The sequence below is a fragment of the Bos mutus genome, chromosome 8 (genome assembly GCF_027580195.1).
Source record: "Bos mutus isolate GX-2022 chromosome 8, NWIPB_WYAK_1.1, whole genome shotgun sequence".
NCBI lineage: Eukaryota > Metazoa > Chordata > Mammalia > Artiodactyla > Bovidae > Bos > Bos mutus.
In genome coordinates, this window is record NC_091624.1 from 101,004,904 (window position 1) to 101,027,892 (window position 22,989).

The 22,989-nt window shown below is 44.6% G+C and overlaps 1 protein-coding gene across 4 annotated transcripts in view; it reads right to left on the bottom strand.

Annotated features, from left to right (window-relative positions):
- Positions 1-232: 232 nt before the first annotated feature.
- NUGGC (nuclear GTPase, germinal center associated) overlaps positions 233-22,989 on the bottom strand; it is a 58,792-nt gene continuing 36,035 nt past the window's right edge. The window contains exons 13-19 of one of the 4 annotated variants that reach the window (XM_070375998.1): positions 19,537-19,701; positions 16,845-17,002; positions 15,002-15,143; positions 13,405-13,513; positions 12,376-12,512; positions 9,879-9,969; positions 233-8,710 (exon numbers count right to left, since the gene is read on the bottom strand). In XM_070375998.1, coding sequence (XP_070232099.1) covers positions 8,571-8,710; positions 9,879-9,969; positions 12,376-12,512; positions 13,405-13,513; positions 15,002-15,143; positions 16,845-17,002; positions 19,537-19,701 — 942 coding nt within the window. In that variant the 3' untranslated portion in view covers positions 233-8,570. The remainder of the gene's footprint in view (positions 8,711-9,878; positions 9,970-12,375; positions 12,513-13,404; positions 13,514-15,001; positions 15,144-16,844; positions 17,003-19,536; positions 19,702-22,989) is intronic. The other 3 variants (XM_070375997.1, XM_070376000.1, XM_070375999.1) reach the window with 3 other exon arrangements.

Consider the following 22,989-nt stretch of genomic DNA (forward strand, 5'->3'; position numbering starts at 1 on the left):
TAAGACACCCATGAATATGTATAGTGAACCAGGTTCTAATTTACCAAGCAGACACTATTTTCATTTCTATATAGAAATTGGAGCAATTTCTAGGCTCAAATTGGCAAAATCTTCTCTTTGTTATAAACCAGTGATAGAAGAAAACAGAAGATTATGGAGAAAATGTAAATATTTCTCCCCACTGGAAAAGAAAGTGCAATGTATCTGATTGTTTTGTGGCTGAGGTCTTTATTAGCATCTTTTACAGCAAGGAGTGTATATGTTCCCTTTTCCAGGCATAATGAGATTTCCATAAAAGCTGGAGAAAAACCACGGGGTAGGGTCTGATTTGATCTGTTGCTTATTAGGCCATCACCATTATTTCTAAAACTCTACACCCCAAGAGAACAGCACTTTAAATACTTTTAAAAGGTAGTTATAGATTGCATTCAGTCTCTCTCTCTCTCTTTTTTTTTTTATTTGGCTGGACGACACAGCATGTAGGATCTTAGTTCCTCAATCAGGGGTCGAACCTGTGCCCCTTGCGTTGGAGTTTTACCCATTGGACTCCCAGGGAAGTCTCACAATCTCTTTTAATTCCAGTTTTACTGTGATTTACTGTAATTGACACATAGCTCTGTACACATGTAATGTGTATATATATGCATAATGATTTGACTTATATCCATCATGAAATGATTATCCCAATGTTGAGTGAACATCCATCATCTCATATCAACATAAAATTAAAGAACTAGAAACAAAGGTTTTCCTTGTGATGAGAACTCTTAGGATTTAATCTAACTTCCATATATAACGTACAGCGGTGTTAATGATATTTATCATATTGTTCATTACCTCCCTAGTATTTACTTATCTTGTAACTGAAAGTTTGTACCTTTTGACTGCCTTCATCAATTCTCCTTCTACTTCCCACCTCTGGTGACCACAAATCTTATCTCTTTTTCTATGAATTTTTGAAATATAATTGATCTGCAACATTATGTTCGTTCCTGTTGTACAAAATAGTGATTTGATATTTCTGTGCACTTCAAAATGGTCATCAAGATAAATCTAGTTGTAGAAGTCTGAAGATGAAATATGTTTCCTGCCCTTTTCTCCCTTCTCCCTCTGGGACTCTTATAATACAAATGTTAGTATGATTGGTATTGCCTCAGAAGTCTCTTCGGAGAAGGCAATGGCACCCCACTCCAGTACTCTTGCCTGGAAAATCCCACGGATGGAGGAGCCTGGAAGGCTGCAGTCCATGGGGTCGAGGAGGGTCGGACACGACTGAGAGACTTCACTTTCACTTTTCACTTTCATGCATTGGAGAAGGAAATGGCAACCCACTCCAGTGTTCTTGCCTGGAGAATCCCAGGGACGGCGGAGCCTGGTGGGCTGCCGTCTATGGGGTCGCACAGAGTTGGACACGACTGAAGCGACTTAGCAGCAGCAGCAGCAGAAGTCTCTTAAACTGTCCTCATTTCCTTTTTAAAAATTAATTTACTTTGGGGTGCGCTGGGTCTTTGTTGCTGCACATGGGCTTTCTCTAGCTGTGGAGAGTGGGGGCTCCTCCTCGTAGCGGTGCACAGGCTCTAGAGCACAGGAGCTCAGTAGTTGTGGCACGTGAGTTTAGCTGCCTTGAGGGCACGTGGGATCTTCCTGTATCAGGGATCAAACCCGTGTTCCCTGCATTGGCAGACGGATTCTTAACCACTGGGCCACCAGAGAAGTTCATCATTTCTTTTGATTCTTTTTTCTTTCTTCTGTTCAGCTTCAGTGATTTCCACTACTCTGACTTACAGTGTGTTGATCTATTCTTCTGTATCACCTAATCCCCTATTGATTCCATCTAGTGTATTTATCTTATTTCAGTTGTTGGATTCTTCATCTCTGTTTAGTTCTTCTTTGTTTTCTAATTCTCTGTTAAAAGCTTCTAACTTGACTCCATTCATCCATGCTTCTCCTAAGTTCTCTGGGCACCTTTATGATGCTCATTCAAAAAGCATAAATAAATACCATTATCAAAATAATGAAAATTGAACAGTCTCAGTGAGATGTAAAGAAATACATGCATAGATATATGTAATTGTCATCAATTACTGCTACCTACTGTTAGCTCCACCCAATCTGGGCTTGTGTAGGAATGTTTCGATCACACTGAACTGTCTCACCGGTAGTTCCAGAGTTTCAACAGTTCTACCACGTTTTTTAAAATTTCTACAGCAGGTTTTGATTTCAGAGAGAGAAAGAGCCAATCAACAGGCCTCTGGTTTCTTTCTACCTCTGTGTACAGCTTTTTCTCATTTCCTAACTCAAAGCAAAATCTGCCTTTTTCTCCATGTGATGCCAAAAGACAAAGGCCACAGTCATGTGACTTGTCTTCTTTCCAGAAGCAAGAACCCACATGTTTCTGCCAGGAGCAAAAATCAATAAAAAGCCCTGTATAAAGACTAGGCAGCATCACTTTAAAATTGAGAATTGAAGGGATTTTTATTACCGAGGGTGTCTAGAACACAGCCTCATCCAGATTTTATGGCTCATTATCAATTTTCTCTTCATCCCTAAATCAGATTAAACCATGTGGCTGGGAGAAGGGAAGATGTACTGAGTTGTAACGTGGTATTTAGATAGAAGAAAATAAACCAGCACACATTTATATTTTTCTGGGTAATTCAATTGGAATGGAGAGAAATGCAAAAGAAACAAAGGAACTGAAGGTCAGCTAGTAATACAGACTATGCATGGTAAGATGCTTTCAAAAAAAAAAAAAAAAAAGGAATCAGCCTTCCAGTGCAGGGGTTGCAGGTTTGATCCCTGGTTGGGACACTAAGATCCCACATGCCTCATGGCCGGAAAACAAAAACATAAAAGCAATGTTGTAACAAATTCAATAAAGACTTTAAATGGTCCACATTAAAAAAAAATCTTAAAAAAAGCACTTCATTTATCCCATATTGTCAGATCATGAAGTGCTCCACAAATTACACATTCCACTATGTTATTTAGCACTGAAACATTTTTATTTTTACATGTTTTAAACAAAAAAAAAATTTTGAAGTGTAGTTGATTTACTGTGTGGTGTTAATTTCAGGTATATAGCAAAGTGATTCAGTTATAAATACATAGTTTTTCAATTCTCTTTCATTACAGGTTATTGTTATTGTTTAGTCGCTAAGTCATGTCTGACTCTTTTGCCACCCCATGAACTGTAAGACCACCAGACTTCTCTGTCCATGGGATTTCCCAGGCAAGAATACTAGGGTAGGTTGCCATTTCCTTCTCCAGGGGATCTTCCCAACCCAGGAATCGAAGCTGCGTCTCTTGCGTGGCAGGTGGATTCTTTACCATCTAAGCCACCTGGGAAGCCCAAGGTATTAAAGGTATTATATATAGTTCCCTGTGCTGTAAAGTAGGTCCTTGTAGAAACATTTTTAATTTTTACAATTTCGGTGCTGTGCATTCTTAAATGATCGATTTCTCTCCTTTCGTAAGCAGAGCTTCTTGGCATAATTTAACATTTTAGGTGAGTCAGAGTCACCATTTCTTATGATGATGATGTAACTGTGGCAGGATCCACATGGCATCTCCTAAGGAAGAGAGCTGGGGATGAGAAAGAAGTGCCATGAACTCAGCCCTGCCAGGTTGAGATGGGAATAGCAGAGCCCATTTCAGTTCAAGCAGTGGCTTTAGTGACATCAGCCCAGAACAGGGTGGATTAGAGGCACCTTAGCACAGTCTTGCCAAGAAACAGAGGCCAAGAGCAAGCTCTCCTCATGTGAAACAAGACAGTGTTGGTTACTACAAGAATAATACTAATGGTCAGTTTTGGACTTCCCTGGCGGCCCAGTGATTAAGAATACGCCTGCCAGTGCAGGGAACATGGGTTTTATCCCTGGTCCTGGAAGATCCCACATGCCTCCGGGCAACTATGCCCGTGTGCCACGACTACTGAAGCCCGTGCACCTAGAGCCCGGGCTCCACAACAGCAGAAGCCACCACAGTGAGAAGCCCACGCAACTCAACAGAGAGTAGCCCCACTCACTGCAACTAGGGAAAGCCTGTGCGCAGCAACAGAGACAGTGCAGCCCCCAGACTTGATTACTTTTAAAAAGTAATAGTTGCTTTGGAGAAGTGTGCTTGCTCACAGATGAGACCATAGTTCCTGCTGGTGGAGATGCTGGAGTTAAGTCTTTAGGACCCATTTCTCCCTGCTTTTGAACTGACACACTTGAGCAGAGGAGCGTCTCCATTACCCTCTGGCCAAACCTGAGCTCTGAAACTTTCACTGGAAGGTAGACAAAGGGTGGCATTCCCCAAAGAGGGTGTGTGGGGCCTGAAGGGAGCTGCTGAAGAAAGAACGTGAGGAAGAGAGACCACGGGAGGTCAGGAGACGGGGCTGCGGGCAGTAGCAGTCTGGCAGGGTCCTCTGCACATGCTTAGCTGCTCAGTCTTGTCTGATACTTTGTGATCCCATGGACTGTAGCCCGCCAGGCTCCTCTGTCCATGGGATTTCCCAGGCAAGAATACTGGAGTGGGTTGCGAATTCCTTCTCCAGGGAATCTTCCCAACCTTGAGATTGAACCCACGTCTCCTGCATTGCAGGCAGATTCTTGACCCTCTGAGCTGTTAGCGAAGCTTGGCAGGCTCCTCTGCTTCGTGGCAGGGGTCATGCCTCCTGCCCTCCTGCTGCTGTGCTCTGAGACCCACCCAGCCCTGCAGGAGGTCAGCCAGTCTGGAAAGTCCAGGAACTTGACCAACAAAGCTTTTGCCTCCTGATGCCACAGGCTGCAATGGAGCTGAGTGCCCCCTGCCTGCTTCCCCATTCTGCTCCGCATTGTGAGAGCGTCGTGGCAGTGCCCCCTCGTCACCAGCAGCCACGGCAGGCAGTATTCCAAGCCTAAGAGACTAAGAGGGTTATTCCAAATCCTCCTCAACCTCCCTGCCCACCCCGCCAAGACTAGCGAGGACCGCCCTGCCGGACAAAAAGGGAGGGACCCGCTTCGACACCCGGGTTAGACTCGCATCTGTGTTTAGTTTCTAGACGCCTCCCTCATCATTCAGCAGCGAGTTCTGACTCTGTTCATTAAAAAGGATGAGGCAATTAAGTGGTTGTTTTAGCCAAGGGTATCCAAGTCTAATCACGAAGAAACATCAGACAAGCCAACATTTTATAAAACATCTGGCCTATGTTCCTTGAAAATGTCTGAGATTAAAGGAAGCAAGTGAAATACTTGATCCTGGGTTGGACGCTGGATGAAAAAGTATTGCTCTGCCCAGGCCATAACTGGGCAGTTGAGGAAATTTAGACATAGACTGTGGATAAGGCAATAATATTATACTAATGTTGAATTTCCCAAATTTGGTCATTATACTGGGGTTATGTAAGAGAACATACGTGTTTTTATGGAATACACTAAAATATTATGGGGTGGAGGGGCCTAGACATACAACTCCTCTGGAATAGTTGAGAAAGGTATGCACAAGCACACACACTCCCACTGAAGAATAATAAAGCAAGTGTGGTAAAATGCTGGCATATTGATACAGGGTTGATGGGAGTTCTTCGTACTGTTGCAACTTTTCAGAGTTTGAAGTTCTTTCAAAGTAAAAAGAAAAATGAGAAGAAGTGATAGCCACGCCAAAAGAAAAGATTATGAAAGGACAATTCAAGTGGGAGAAACTTCAATAAACACAAAAAAGGGTTTCAGTATCAGTAACAACCCATACAATACAAGATGGTAATATTAAAAATTTGATCCCGTGAACCTACTGAACAAAACAATAATATCCATTTTTTATTTTTTTTAAATGGTATTAAAAAATGGTAACACAGGAAATCTCATTCCTGCTAGTAAGCAGACAGGTTTTCTGGAACAGTTGAGACTTTAAAGTGCTCTTTTACTCAGATCCTATAATGGAATTCTTAAAAAATTTATCCTAAAGATAAAAATCAGAGGTAGAGGAATTTTGGAATTGGGACTCCTCAATTCTATAACTTATCAGTTACACAGTAGAAAACGCATATATTTTTTATTTGGGGTTGCTTAAATTTTGGATATCTAAGCATAATTGGCGGAGAAGGCAATGGCACCCCACTCCAGTACTCTTGCCTGGAAAATCCCATGGATGGAGGAGCCTGGTAGGCTGCAGTCCATGGGGTTGCTAAGAGTCAGACATGACTGAGCGACTTCACTTTCACTTTTTACTTTCATACATTGGAGAAGGAAATGGCAACCCACTCCAGTGTTCTTGCCTGAAGAATCCCAGGGACAGGGGAGCCTATTGGGCTGCCGTCTATGGGGTCACACAGAGTCGGACACGAATGAAGCGACTTAGCAGCAGCAGCAGCAAGCATAATTGGATACCTAGACATAATATGGCACCCCACTCCAGTACTCTTGCCTGGAAAATCCCATGGGTGGAGAAGCCTAGTAGGCTGTAGTCCATGGGGTCGAAAAGAGTCAGACATAACTGAGCAACTTCACTTTCACTTTTCACTTTCATGCATTGGAGAAGGCAGTGGCAACCCACTCCAATGTTCTTGCCTGGAGAATCCCAGGGATGGAGGAGCCTGGTGGGCTGCCGTCTATGGGGTCGCGCAGAGTCGGACATGACTGAAGCGACTTAGCAGCAGCAGCAGACATAATATGGATGTGAGAGTTGAACTATAAAGAAAGCTGAGCACCAAAGAATCGATGCTTTTGAACTTTGGTGTTGGAGAAGACTCTTGAGAGTCCCTTGTACTGCAAGGAGATCAAACCAGTCAATCCTAAAGGAAATTAGTCCTGAATATTCAATTGGAAGGACTGATGCTGAAGCTGAAGCTGTGATATTTTGGCTACGTGACGCGAAGAACTGACTCATAGGAAAAGACCCTGATGCTGGGAAAGACTAAGGGCAGGAAAAGAGGGGACGACAGAGGATGAGATGGTTGGATGGCATCAGTGACTCGATGGACATGAGTCTGAGCAAGCTCCAGGAGTTGGTGAAGGAGAGGGAAGCCTGCTATGCTGCAGTCCATGGGGTCGCAAAGAGTCAGACACAACTAAGCAACTGAACTGAGACATAATTCAAAATTCTTACTAGTTTTTCTTTCTTATAATCACTGTTCTAAGTATCATGGTTAAAATTTTCTTCATAAATAAGTTGGAATACTCTCCTTTCATTCTGATTTTTAGAATACTGTGTATACACAGGAATTCTAATTTTTAAAATTGTATTTGAAATCATCTATAAGGTTGTCTATCTCTTTAAAAAAATCAGAGAGAGAGACAGAGATAGCTGTATGAGAGTATTCTCTATAATATTATCTACAGTGGTGAAAAACAGCACCATCTAAACGTCCAGCAATAGAATAATGGTAAGATAAATGGTAGTATGGGCTTCCCAGGTAAAGAATCTGCCTGCCAGTGCAGGAGACACAGGATACATGAGTTTAATCCCTGCGTTGGCAAGATCCCCTGGAGAAGGAAATGGCAACCCACTCCAGCATTCTTGCCTGGAGAATTCCCATGGCCAGAGGAGCCTGGTGGGCTGCAGTCCACGGGGTCACAAAGATTTGGACATGACTTAGTGACTACACAACAGCAAAACACATCTATACATCAGAATACTGTGCAGCATTTAAAGCTGTGTTTTCGAAAACTATTCTTTTCCCTGCCCACCTCCCAGTCTTCTGAGCAACATACCTTTTCCTCTTGTCTCCTCCAGAATCAAGGGCTACCCTGAACCCCAGTCGTGATGTTTCTGATGGTAGCATTCTGCTTAATTCTAGCCAGTGTCCCATTTCCTGGGCAGATGGATCGGCTATGACTTAGAACTTGTGATGGAGTCCATGGGTCAGACCAAGAACCAAACTAGAGAGTCTTTTTTAAAATTATTATAATTGAAGTGATTATAATAACAATGATTCACAGTGTTGTGATAGTTTCTGTAGTACAGCAAGGTGAATCAGATATATATATATGTACATATATACACACACACATATATTGTATACATATATATTGTATACATAAATGTATATAATATATATGCACACACATATGTGTGTATATATGTATATATTCTTTTTCATCTTCTTTAACATAATGGTTTACTACAGGATACCCTGTGCCATACAGTAGGACTTTGTAGTTTATCTGTTTTACATATAGTATTTTGTATCTGCTAATCTCAGACCCCTAATTTCTCCCTCTTTACCCCACTTCCTCTTTGGTAACCGTAAGTTGGTTTTGATGTCTGTGAGTCTCCTTCTGTTTTGTAAATAAGTGCATCTGTGTCATATTTTAGACTCCACAAATAAGTTTTTCACTCTTTAGGTATTTTTCTTCCGTGAGGCACAAGTTTCTCATCCCTAAAACTTTAGAACTTCCTGAGGGTTTCATTGGCAATAGAATAAAAATGAAATGATGTGTTCTGTACTCGACTTTATGCCAAAAGTAACCATATACAGATTTTCTATTGCCTATAAAGTTCCCAGAGTTGGGTGATGTTCTTTATTAGCTTTTAACCAACACAAGTAAATCTGATTGTCTCTAGGCTGGTATTCCATCCCCTTGGGGCTAAGCCCCAAGAATTAAATCTTATGTTTTTGGGGGGCCAGCTTTGCTGGGGGACATTCTCAGAAGGAAGTTTTGCATGCCCCTCCGCAGCACTGCATTCTCAGCAACCTCTCTCAGGCTTCTGTGCAGCTTCTCCATCTCTTTGTATTCACTTTTGACATCTACAGAAGAGCATCAGGAGTTAGTGTCCTTTTCAGAAATGTCCCCAGGAAACAGATTCCTTGAGAATCCTGTTCTGACTTGGGTCAACTGTCCCAGAATATGAGCTCAGGAATGGAGCTTAGAGATTAGATGGTCCAATCAGTGTATTTTATGAACAACTTGATCAAACCAGGCATTGTTGCTCTTAAGGCTTATCTGATCATAGTGGGCACCTTCAAAATAAACACAAACCTACCCATAGAATAAGTCTGGGAAATCAGTGGGTCTTGACCAAGGCTTCGCAAGTGCTCAGTGGAAGGAGATACAAAGCACACCCCATGCCAGACCTCCCCCAGCCTTTTCCAGGCATCTCTCTCCTACTCCACTCCCTCTCCTCCCAGCTGTCCCCATTCTAAATTCTAGTGCATTTGCTCCATTTTGGCATCTTGGGTTTTTAGCCTATGGTCTGCTACTAGATGATATCCTTGTGATGGTTAATTTTATGTCTCCACCTGTCTGAGTTACGGTGCCCAGATAGTTGGTCACACACTATTCTGGATGTTTTTGTGAGTGTATTTTTGGATGAGATTTACATTTAAATCAGTGGCCTCTGAGTAAGGCAGATTCTCCTCTGCAATGTAGGTGGGCCTCATTTAATCAGCTGAAAGTCTGCCTAGAACAAAAGGCGGGTCTTTCCTGAGCAAGAGGGAATTCTCCTGAAGACTGCTTTTAGACTTCATCTGCAGCAATGGCTCTTCCTGGTTCTCTGGAAGACTGCTCTTGGACTTGAACTGCAAGTCTTTCCTGAGTCTCCAGCCTGCTGGCCTCCCTTATCACATGGACTCATGAACCTTTCCTAGTTGCATGAGCCAGTTCCTTAAAATGAATCTCCTTATGTGTGTTTGTGTGTGTGGGAGACATACACATCCTGTTGTCCTGTTTCTCTGGAGAACCCTGACACACACAGTCCCTGTGAAGGGACAGTTCAGGCTGACCTTGGGGTTGGCTCTGGCATTGATCCAAAAGCCTCTTCAATCCCCTTTGCACCTCTATGCCCCATAGCATGACTCAGACTCCCCTACCTTGAGCTGGCCAGTGATGGGAGCCAAGACTGTGACCAAGAAGGGAGACCAGAACCCTGAGGCCGTTTGTCTTGCTCCCAAGTACACAAAGGTCGTATGTATTTACCTGCAAGCTCCTTGTAGAGCCCATCCCCTGGGGACGAAGCCAGGGTCAGCATGGTAGCGATGCTGCCCTTCACCTTCTCCGTGATTCCATTCTACATGACAAAGGACAGTCATTCTGTTACGATGGTGCAGTCTCAAGGGGAAGGAATCTTATGAAAGGGACCCCACCCCATTCCCCAACCAGAGAGTGTAGGGACCAGGGTTGCTGAAACCAAAGTCAAGTCCAAGGGTGGACCCCCTGAGGATACCCTGGGTGACTAGAGGCATCAGGACAACATTTCTGAGGGGTCCCACCTGCCTTCATAGCTCCTTTCCTAGACTCGGTGATTGTACTCTGATGCTGAAGAGCCAAATCAGGAGTAATGAGGATGCAGGGAGGCATAGTGGAGGTGGGGGTTGCGGGGAGGAGAACAGATGCCACACAAGCAGAAAAAGAGGCAAAGCACTGATCATCATCCTCTTGTCCCACCGTGAGTTTAGTCACTGCCTAAATGTTTGTCGACCTCCTGCTTTTCATAACAAACCATTAATACATAACTTTCCAACTGCCTGAGATTTGTCTCCTTGCTACTCTCAGTCCTTTTATCAGCAAAAACCATTTCCTTCTTCCAACCATCTCTTGCTGAAAAACACTCGACTCTCCACTATGCTGACAGAGCCTAGTTCTGAACCTTCACCTCCTGACTCCAAGACATGATCTTTTCACCAATGCATTGGACCAAAGTTCTAGTCTCAGCTGCATCTGTGAACCTTGTGCTAGTGACTTTGGCCCTTAGCTTCACTGTCTGTGAGATCGGAGAACGGGAACCCTCTGTGGTCTCGCCCAGTGGCACCTTCTCGCATGTCTGTCATTTAAGATACATTTGTACATGATCAATGTGCTCATCGTTTTTCAGTGCAATTGTTTTCTTAGGCACCTGAAAGGCCAAAAGGCCAGTTTTTATGTACTCAGTGGGGATAGGCAGCTATAGAATTTGGCAAATTTTCTGCAGGTATTTGTAGGCAGCGGTAATATGTGAGATGATGGAAACTACACTGCTACTGGTAAATGAGATACCTCTTAGCCCCATCCAAGAGAAATAACATGCTTCGTGTCGTGGAGAAAGGGATTTTCCAAAACTGCGGTGATGGGAGGAGAGGAGATTGTGCATAAGAGATTGGAGATGTTTCAGGAAGCAGGTTGGTCCAGAGGTGGATGGAAATAGCAAGGAGCTGGGTCCTTGGGAGGCTGGGAGAGGTCAGCTAAGCCTGGACTGAGGCTGATGAATTTGGAAATGCTATTGGCCAGGGAGGGGCTAGCAGTAGCTTGGACTAAAGCAAAGAATTTATATTACTTGCAGAGGAGGCTGACAAACTAAGAGACCCAGGACTGGGGCTGGATGTCCAGGTGTACTTGACAGAGCACTTGGTTTCAAGGAAACTGTCAGGAACTGTCTTCTGAGAGGGGACAGAATCTCACCAAAATCTATGCCAGGTACTGTAATGAGCAGATCTATAAGAGTTGGCTGGCATTTATCTATAGGTATTTTATGTAGACAGGACATTTTCCCTCATTAAAAAGATCTGGGGACTCCCCTGGTGGTCCAGTGGCTAAGACTCCATGCTCCCAATGCAGGAGGCCTGGGTTTGATACCTGGTCAGGGAACTAAATCTTGCAACTAAGACTGGGTGCAGTCAAATAAATATTTTTTTTAAAAGTATGTCTTGAGATAATACTATTTCTAGAGCCAGGTTCGGAGAAGGCAATGGCACCCTACTCCAGTACTCTTGCCTGGAAAATCCCATGGATGGAGGAGCCTGGTGGGCTGCAGTCCACGGGGTCGCTAAGAGTCCAACACGACTGAGCGACTTCACTTTCACTTTTCACTTTCATGCATTGGAGAAGGAAATGGCAACCCACTCCAGTGTTCTTGCCTGGAGAATCCCAGGGACGGGGGAGCCTCGTGGGCTGCCGTCTATGGGGTTGCACAGAGTTGGACACAACTGAAGCAACTAAGCAGTAGCAGCAGCAGAGCTAGGTTACCTGGTCCCAAATTCCCACACTTGTAACTTGCTAGCTCTGTGACCTGTTGATACACCTCTGTCTGCCTCAGTTTTCTCATCTGTAAAGTGGGAACGATTGTAGCACCTTATCTCACCGACTTGTTGGGGATTCAATAAGCTCATGTTTGTGAAGTGCTTAGGGTCCCCGAGATATCACAGTGATCTTAGTGATGACTCAGGAAAGAGAAAGATGCAGGAGACAGCTGGAGGCACTGAGTTTCTGAAGTCACAGACTGAGACAAGCGCGAGCCAGCACGTGATGGCGGTAGAGGTGGAAGCAGGGTGGAGGCTGGCCCCTACCCCGGCATCATGGGCATCAGTCGAGCCCACTTTGCAGAAGGCATTTGGCTCTATCTGGGCTCAAACAACTACTAATTCCTCCATCTCTGCCCCTCCTTCCCGTGCTCCCCAAGGAGTCCTCTGGGACCGGAATGCAAACTGCATAAGTCGAATACCTTCAGCTGCTGGAACTGGTGCTGCATCCTTTCTTGCGCCCGTTCGAACATGCCCTCAGCCACCTGCCGGTCCACCCCTCTTCTGAGGACATCTTTCATTCTTTCACATGCTTTTTTGCCTGTGATCTGTGCGGCCTCTGGCAAAAATGACAGCCACAGTAACACCTCAACAAGGACTTGCTTAGATATCCTTAGCATCAGAAATAAAGACAAGCAAACCAACTATACATACACACACATATGCATATACATACAGACACACATATAGACACACCTGGGGCTTCCCAGGTGGCACAGTGGTTAAAAAATCTGCCTGCAATGCAGGAGAGTCAAGAGACATGGGTTCAGTCCCTGGGTGAGGAAGATCCCCAGGAGTAGGAAACAGCAACCCACTCCAGTCTTCTTGCCTGAGAAACTCCATGGACAGAGGAGCCTGGTGGACTATAATCCATAGGGTCACAAAGACTCAGACACGACTGAGCACACGTATACACAGCTACATAACCATACGTATTTGTATATATATAGTCACATATGTAGCACCATTTTATACACTGTGGAAATAGAATAACATAATACAAAAAAATCAATATTTGATCATTTTCATGTAGAAAACCTAAGGAGTAAGCAGAAGGTTACGAAATTCCAAATTCCACCTCCCACCCCAGAACAAAATCAATGGGACTAACAAGCCAAGAAAAAGTTGACAAGTGAGTTTACAGATACTTAAAATAAGAACAAGAATTCAATAAATGGCTTTTATAGTTTAATTAGCTGCGATGCAACGCAGAGAGAAGCAAGATGTCTAGATGAAGGGTGGATGGAAAGAAGTGGAAACAGATAAAAGCGGTTCATGACTGACCTCTCCCCACCCGTTTGCAATTGTTGGGTTTTAACTTGCAGACCAAGAGTGTTATGGGGGCTTAGGACATAGAAGGACAAATGCTTTAAGGAGGGAACAGCAGACAGGACGCTAAAGGAGCTGGCAGACCCCGGAGGAGGCAGAAACATTGCCCTTGGGGCCCCCACCTTCATAACAGGGCTTCAGGTCGTTCTGAACAGACGTGGTGAGAGACTCATAGATCTTCCTCTTCTTTCTGAGGATGTGTTCCTCCAGGCCTCCCAGGATGGCACTTATCTGAGAATCCACATCAACAAAAGGCCATTTGTGACAGTCCCTTGACAGAAGCAAGGCAGGGGTTTCCGAGGGCTGTACCATTTCCCCTGCCGGGGTTCCTGTTGGCTGTTCCCATCTCCTCCGCTACCAGGCTGTGAGCTCCTCCCTCACAGGCAGGAACCTTGTCTTGTCTTTTTTTTTTTTTTGGCCATGCTTTGTAGCATATGAGCTCTTAGTTCCCCAACCAGGGACGGAACCCAGGCCACCTGCATTGGGAGCACGGAGTCTTAACCACTGGACTACCAGGGAAGTTCCAAAACTTTGTCTTAAGCATCTTTACACCCCAAACGCTTCCCGTAGTGTCTGGTGCCTCAGACAACTCAGTAAGTATTTGCAGAGTTGGACTCAGGGGCACGCATGGTTATGGGATGGGGCATCCGTGGGAAGGGTAAGGGGGCACAGGTGATTCTTGTGTAATTTGGGCTGAGCCTGTGCTGTGGGCCTGTGCATAGTCAGGTCTTCCAAAATTCTTACACTGAAATCTTAAACCCCAATGTGATGGCTCAGATGGTAAAGAATCTGCCTGCAGTAGAAGAGACCTGGTTCAGTCCCTGGGTCGGAAAGATCCCCTGGAGAAGGAAATGACAACCCACTCCAGTATTCTTGCCTGGGGAATCCCACGGACAGAGGGGCCTAGCGGTCTAGAGTCCATGGGTTGCAAAGAGTCAGACACAACTGATTGAGCACAAATTCGGTGTGATGGCTTTAGGAGGTAGGGCCTTTGGGAGGCTTTTAGGACTCAAGATGGAGCCCTCTCAGTTGGGATGATGCCCTTTATAGAAGAGACCCTAGAGGGCTTCTGTGCCCTTCTGCCACGTAAGCACACAGCAAAAAGACAGCCACCCCTAAACCAGCAAGTGGGCCCAAGCAGACACCAAATCTGCCTGCACCTTGATCCTGTACTTCTGGCCTCCAGAATACTGAGAAATGTCTGTTGTTTGTAAGCTTCCCAGTCTATGGTATTTTGTTATAGCAGCCCAAATAGACTAAGACAGCCCAGACTAAGAAAATGAGTCCCACATAAGAGTCTTGAGGATTCAAAACTAAAAAGTAATCTGCAAAAAAATGACATTTCTTTAAACTTCACTGCCGTGGATGGTATTTCATGATATTGGCAAAAATGAAGTCAGTGAGTCTGTTAAAAGTGGATTCAAATGTTTATATAGCTAAAGACTCTTCGAAGATACTTCCTGGGAACTGAGTCTGTATGACAATCTCAGCACTTATGATTGGCTGCTTTTCAGGGGAACAAAGCTTACTGCCTCCAGGATCACTTCTCTCTCCTCCATCCTGCTATGTTCTGGATCTCATAGCATCTATTATTAGGCCTACCCAGAGCCTAGACACTCCAAGGGAACAAGTAGGGAAAAACAGGCAACCTCCAAAATCCTGCTGGGAAGAAAACCACTACCTAAACTCATCGCCCTCTTCACTTTATAAGGATCTTACCTCCTGGATCAGGAAAGTATTTTTATAGCTGTCATATTTCCAGCCATTTCTTATCCCAATTTCAGTCATCTTCTCCTGCAGAGAGAGCTTAAAAGCATCTATGTGGGGGATCAGAGCTGAACCATCAGTGGGCTTCCCAGACCTGAGGAAAGCAAAGTAAAATGTTAAGAGATAGCAGCAGCTATTGTGGGATTAAAACAAAGAATTAACTAGCTGGTATTCTTTTACTCATTTTTAAGAGAAGGGGGATGAGATCATTAGTTATAAAATTTCTATAATGTTCCAAGCACTGTGCTGTGCTAGGCCCTTGATATAAAACCTATGAAGTCAGTGCAATGACACCCATTTTATGGATGAGGAAATTGAAGTTTGGAAATGGTTGCTAGAATGTGTTCAAAGTCACATGGCTAGTGAGTAGCAGGGTCAGGCCTTAGACACTGATCTGTTTGACCTCAAAACTCAGAGTCCTTCTGCTACTCAAATGTTCCCACTTGAAAGGGTGGGATGAACTACACCTTAAAAGATGGGCAAGGTTTGCTGTTGTTTAGTCACTGAGTCATGTCTGACTCTTAGTCACACCATGGACTGAAGCCTGCCAGGCTCCTCTGTCCATGGAATTCTCCAGGCAAAAATAGTGGAGTGGGTTGCCATTTCCTCCATGGGATCTTCCTGACCAAGGATTGAGCCCAATGTCTCCTGCATTGCAGGCGATTCTGCAGATTCTTTACCACTGAGCCACCAGGAAGCCTGTGTAAGGTTTAGGGAGGTGAAAAGGAGGAGGCAGCATTCTCCCCAGGGATGACATAGTGAACTAAGTTTCAGGACATCCCAGGGGTATGAGGTGAGCAGGTGAGCAGAGAAGAGGGCAGAGGCTTGAAGTCCTAGATCTCTACCTGTGCGTCAAGGGGCCGGGAAAGCTGTGTGATTCCTCCCAATGGCAGTGTGTTCACTTGCAAAAAGAGCAGAGCCACTTCAGAGGGTTCTTGGGAGGATATGATAACATGATGCATGCAAAGTGCTTAGCATAGTTCCTGGCATGTCTCAGTAACTCTCTGCTGCCCTCAGATTGGTAAAATGGCGGGGGGCGGGGGTGGCAAGGAGGGGTGGGAAAGGCCAATTGGAGGCAGGTGGAATGTCTTGAAGTCTATTCTAAGGAATTTGGAGTTTACCCTACAGACATGTAAACAGGATGAGTGGGCATAGGTGGAATGGCATGATGAAAAACAAATTTAAAGGAAGGTTGGGGGGCAGGGAGCATTGAGCAAAAGTTGAATGGTTCAAATAGGTGGCGGGCCAGGTGAAGGATGGAGACTGAAGACAGGTGAGGAATAGAAGACTCTGTTTCTGTGGAAGGAGGTTTTGGAGGCCAAGGAAGAAGGGAAGGAGCAGGCGCTGTGAAGGCTCAGGCCCCAAACCCCATGCCATGTGTCAAAGAACAAGCAGAGTCATCCTGAGCCATTTTTCCTTTTCTCACTCAGGGAAATTTATGAAGACTGTGTGTTTCCTTAAGTCCACACTCTCCAACCAAAATACCCTATCCTGGGCCCAGGTCCATAAGAAAATGGATCCCCTGCTGCCTGTAGGAGATATTTGAAAAATAACAGGAATTATAACATTAGTCTCAAAGTAGTGTCTCCAGCTGCACTCCGGGTCACCACCGGAAAATTTTAAGTAAACCCAACCAAGAAGGCTTTTGTGTTTTGCCAAAGACTGAGTTTTCCTCCTCAAGTTGCAAGCTACTCTGGACCCTTCCAGATCCCAAGAACAAATTCTTGAAGATGAGACTCTGGCCCAGGCATTCTTAGGATGTTTGTTCAGAGAGGAGCCAAATGGATTCCTTTACCTAAAAATGCGCCCAAAAATGGGATCAATCTGTTCGTAGATGGGCTGTGTGATGGCTTCATTCAGATCAATTCTTGCAAGAGTCCTGGAGGCATAGATGCCATTTTTCAGGCAAACCGCTTTCAGAGTCTGGTGAAAGCCCTGGTTTCCTCTACTCCTCTGGATAAACAGTAAGATAACAGAGTTAGTGGGTACCTAGAATTCATGGAATCAGACGTACCCTGCCTCGTGTGTGTGTGTGCACGTGCATGCTCAGTCAGTCAGACATGTCCGACTCTTTGTGACCCCATGGACTGTAGCCCACCAGGCTCCTCTGTCCAGGGGATTCTCTAGACACGAATACTGGAGTGGGTAGGTATTTTGTCTTCCAAGGGATCTTCACAACAGAGGGATCAAACACACATTCCTGCATCTCCTGCTTTGCGGTTGGATTCTTTACTACTGAGGCACCGGGGAAGCTCATTCAATTAGTCTAAATTTTAGTAAAATGAAATTATCAATAATACTTGAGTACTAGTTTAGGATCTATTGGGGATGTTTTAGTCTAGATCCCAAACACTGTAAGCAAGAATTACTGGGAAGAGTAGAGACATGATCTTCCAATTAAGCTAGTCATTATTAAGCTACACAAGAGGATAGCAGTCACACCTCTGGTCAGCAGGAGCTTCCACTCTGAGCTCCCAAAGCATCCTCTACTGTCTTTGCTCACATACAGCAGCTTCAGCATTTGTCTCTTTACTCATCAGGCTGCTTCGATGGATCATCAGCTGGTTGAGATTAAGCCCAGCGTCTCATCCATCATGACGTCCTCACCGTCTGGTCCTGGCATATGTCATGCTTGGTAAACATGTGTTAAATGAGCAGTTCTTAAATACAAATGTGCTCTGACTCCACTGCAAGTATGTTTCAGATTTTCCAAGCACAGCCCAGAGTTTTGTATTTTTTATTAAATATTTGATAAAATGTGATTTGATGTGTATATCTTTGTCATATTTTTCCCAGAAACATAAATTCACAAATGAGAAGAAAAAAAATTATTATGAAGCTAGAGCTTTTAGAGTCAACAGATTTTAGCCGCATGGTGATTCTCAGTAGAAGAATAAGAGAATATAAAATATGTTAGCACTGACCAGAATGTCAGTAGAGGGCCTTGTGATCGGCATTGTAGTTATTTAGTTGCTCAGTTGTGTCTGACTCTTTGCAACCCCATGGACTGTAGCCCTCCAGGCGCCTCAGTCCATGGGGATTTCCCAGGCAAGAATACTGGAGTGGGTTGCCATTTCCTCCTCCAGGGGATCTTCCCGACCCAGGGATTGAACCCAGGTCTCCTGCATTGCAGGCAGATTCTTTTACCATCTGAGCCACCAGGGAAGCACTTGTGATCATTAATCAGTGATCTATGTTTTAGGAGAATATATTTTAAGTTAATGGCTGTTGTAGCATGGTACAACTGGCAGCATACTATATCTACCCACATCTATCTATCCTGTCTAGCTATCTGTATTTTAATATTCTGCCATTTCTCCTAATATTATAAAATGAGCATTTCCTGAATTCATTGCAAATACTTCCAAAAAATATTTTAACAACCACATAATATCATATGGATGCATCATAATGCACTTAACCATTCTCTTATCACTAGACATTTAGGTTATTTTACTATGTCATATAACGTTATGATGTTAGTATATACATATCTGCCCAAATGTCTGATCACAAAGGCAAGTTGCTTATCCAATAGGAACTGCCCAGGTGTGTCTGTAGTCCAGAGAAAGAAGCCATTGAAGGGCTAAGGAGAGAGGGGATAGTTCCTAGGATAGAGCCCTAGTGACAGCTGAAGATACCTGATGCTGCTCCTTCCTCCCCAGGTACGTCATCTCAGAGGACTGGTCCCCACTTCCTGCCTTCACTTGCTCAGCACCCACTTACTCATTCACTGTTTTGATCTGGGATCTTCTACCATCCTATGGAAACAGTTCTCCCTAGGGTCACTTAGTTACCTATTGCTATGAAACCAGTTACCCCAAACTTCATGGCTTAAACAACAATACACATTTCTTATCTCCCATCCCTTGTTGTTCAGTTGCTAAGTCGTGTCTGATTCTGCAGCCCCATGGACTGCAGCACACCAGACTCCTCTATCCTCCACTATCTCCCAGAGTTCACTCAAATTCATGTCTGTTGAGTCGGTGATGCTATCTAACCATCTCCTCCTCCTAGCCATCCCTTAGAAACCACCCATAACTAATTAAAAGATAAAACAACAATTTGTACGCCAAGTGAGAGATTACAGGATGCTTTCTTATTGTGTATCTAATTGATACTTACATCAACCCTGTGAAATAGACTAGACAAGTATTTATCATCCCCATTTTATAGAAGAAAAATCCAACAGGCTTAAGTGGGTTTAGGGCCTCACCCAGGCCTACAGAAAGGGTGTTTGGTGGGGCTGGCATTCAAAGCAAGACCCTCAGATCCTAAATCTCCCTAACCATGTACCTTTCCCTGCATCCTTGCAATGCATAGTCAAACAGTTACTCAATATGCTTTCCTGTGTGCAATTTTCACTCTCTCCCAATCTCTTCTAGCTCTTTATTTCTCTGGAAAGCAATGGGATAGTAGAAAAGTAGGCAAGGGATCAGACAGACCTCACCAAATATCATGGTTTTTCCCTTTAGGGGGTCACTCACCACCAGGCACGCCCCAAGGATGCGTCGGTAGGAACTCCTGGCGTTCCAGATCCCTTCTTGCAGGGGCTGAGCTATGTGGGCGAAACACTGGTCAATGGCCTTCTCCAGCAACTGTATCTTCTCTTCCACAAATCTCCGCAGGCCACTCATGTGCAAGTATTCATTCTAGGAACAAGGACCATCAGGAGCGTGAGGCTATGCCCTCCCTATAGGCATCGGCTTTTCCAGGTCTGCTTCCTCTGAGCCTGTGCAGATTGAGCTTGAGCTAATCACCCACAGTGGACTTCGCCCCATCGCCCAGTAAAGCATCCTCCAGTCCACAGATCTCCTTAAGTTTTGTGGGATTGGCACACGTATGTGCTTAGTCTCTAAGTTGTGTCTGACTCTTTGCAACCCCATGGACTGTCTCCTGCCAGGCTCTTCTGTCCTTGGGATTTCCAAGGCAAGAATACTGGAGTGAGTTGCCATTTCCTTCTCTAGGAGCTCTTCCTAACCCAATGGTCAAACCTTAATCTTCTACACTGGCAGCAGATTCTTTACCATCTGAGCCACCGGGGAAGCCACTTGTGAGATTGGAGACCAGAACAAATATATGCCTCCTACAACTTATTTTAGTGGTATAATCCATTAGGCTATTGGAAAGAGTAAATATTTTTAAAAATCCAGCCATTATTAAAAGAGATTTTTTCCAATGACATCTGATTTGACAGATATTTAATGAACTTGGTGCAGTTTGGGAGGATAGGATTTCTCAAATTTGTGTGAGAAAAAATGTGCATAGAACTCACTGGGCAAGTTGGTTCAAACCCGAGCACCTGGGATTCTATGCTTCTATCAAGTCCCAGGCTAACAGTGACCTTCTGGAATAAATAACAGAGCTATAGGACCACTAAAATAAAGACTTGGTTCCTGCTTCAAAGGAGAACAGCCTAATCAGGGAAGAAATGTCAATTCAGATATACAAGGGAGTGACCACCAGAGGCTGTCTTGACCTCTAGGTTCCAAACTGGGAACTTTGTAGTGCCTGCCCCTGTATGAGAACCCTGGAGACCATGCAGTGTCCACCTGCAGTGGAAAGAAGCCACACTCCTTAGCTCAGCACTTAAGGCCCTTCTTGGCCAGAACTCAACCAATTTCTCCAGCATCGCCAGCTCTGTCTTTGCCCAAAAGGTCCTCCCGTGTAGCTGCCCATGAACTTGCTGCCGTTCCCCAAATGTGCCATCCTTCTGGCTGTGCACAGGCTCTGCCCACGTTCTTGTCCTCCCAGAAAAAGTTCAAAAGGCACTTCTCATGTCACGCTGTCCCTGACTCCCCAGCAGAGTTGGGGTGAGCAGAGTTGGGGTGCCCTTGCCTGGGCTCCCGTTGCACTTGGCACACCCCTGCTGTGCTGTATCTCCCTCAGGCCACGTGTCTCCCTGCTCTGGGCCAGGACCCTGCTGAGGAGACAGACTGTTATTCGTGCTTGTTTACTCCAGGCATGGCACGGGGAGTGCAGTCCATATACGTTTGTGGAATGAGTGAGTGGCATGGAGAAATGGCTGGATAGCATAGGATTTTAAATTCTATTCCAAACCGGATGACAGAAACAGCTCTTGCATTGAGGTGAGAGTTTCCATGGATGACTTATCATCCCTGAATCCTCAAGGGCATTGTCTGTGAACTAAGTGGAATGGAGCTGAATGATCCTGAAAATAGCCTCAAACTTCTACATTCTGAGTCTCAGAATAGATGAGTTTCAGAACTCTATGGAAACTATCCCATTTCAGGCATGCCCTGGGAAGTTTCAGAGTTTTCACTAGTTAGAATTCTATGCTGTAGCTCACCAGGCTCCTCTGTCCATGGAATTCTCCAGGTAAGAATACTGGAGTGGGTTGCGATTCCCTTCTCCAGGTGATCTTCCTGACCTAGGGATCGAACTCCGGTCTCCTGTGTTGCAGACAGATTCTTTACCACCTGAGCCACGAGGGAAGCCCCAGAATTCTATAAGCAGGACTTTTTTCTCAGAGTGCTTGCTGGGTTCTTTGAAATTTGTGGTGTCGCTGGTAAGCAAAATGAAAGAAGAAAGAAGTCATGAAAGGGAACGCAGCAGGCAAGATTCTCACAATGGCTCACTCTCAACGAATCTTTATTGAAGGAAAGAAAGATAAGAAGCAGAAGGGCTGGGAATGAAAAAGCTGGGAATAAAAAAAGGGAAAAAGGCTGACATCTACAATGAATAAATGCAGGACTCATTCAGCATTGAGATTGTCATAATCAACTTCCTATTGATTCGTAAAAATAAAGGTGAGATCCCTGTTCATTTAAAAACAGTAACTGGACTTTTCTGGGGGTCCGGTGGTTGAGAATCCACCTGCCAATGCGGGGCACATGGGGTTAATCCCTGGTCTGAGAAGATTCCACAGGCCACAGAGCAACTAAGCCCGAGCACCAGAACTACTATAGCCGGTGCTCTGGGGCCTGGGAACCCCAAGAGAAGCCACTCAATGGAAAGCCTTCACACCCCAACTAAGAGCGTACCCTTGCTTGCCACACCTAGACAAACGCCAGTGCACGGCTGTGAAGACCCAGCACAACCAAAAATGAAATTAATTAATTTTAAAAATATAAAATAAAATAATTATTCTCTAATTTTTGAGTTTGAGTCACAATCTTAAAAAAAATGGTCCATCACATACAATTTTAGGTGTTCCCCCCCCCCGCCAGAATACAAAGGAACTGACAAAACTCTGGCCTTCCAACTTTCGATCAAAGAAGTAAGGCTGAGACTGATATGTGAGGCCAAAGAATTTTGAGGAAGGCTATTGGCAACCCCCTCTAAAAGGCTAGGATAGAATTCCAGCCAGCCCCTTCCTCTGCGTCTATTGTCGCCTAGAGTCTGGATACAGGGAGAGAACTGAGGCTGAACTTCCATATCTCCAGCTTGGACTGCAGAAGGCTTTGTCCCAGTGTTTATCAAGCAAACCAACCACACACAGCACCGCATCTGATTCATTTTCCATCAGCACTTCCAAAAGCAATCTTTGGCTGGGCAGCAAGGCAACTTTCACCCCGAAGAATTTTTTTGGGAAGTTGGAATGTCAAAACCTTCACTAGTATTTCAGAGGACAAAAGTCAAAATAGAAAATCTCAAATTCCAGAAAGGTGTTTTTTTGTTTTTTTTTCTTGTTTTCACAGAACTAGAACAAAACACAGAGTAAGAAATATGAGGGAAAAGATGGTGAATCTTGCTCTATTTGGCACTTTTTATGTAGAATTTCTAAAATGGAAAAGGCCCTGATGCTGGGAAAGAGGGAGGGCAGGAGGAGAAGGGGACGACAGAGGATGAGATGGTTGGATGGCATCACCGACTCAATGGACGAGGGTTTGAGCAAGCTCCAGGAGATAGTGAAGGACAGGGAAGCCTGGTGTGGAGTCTCAAAGAGTCAGACACGACTGAGTGACTAAACGACAACA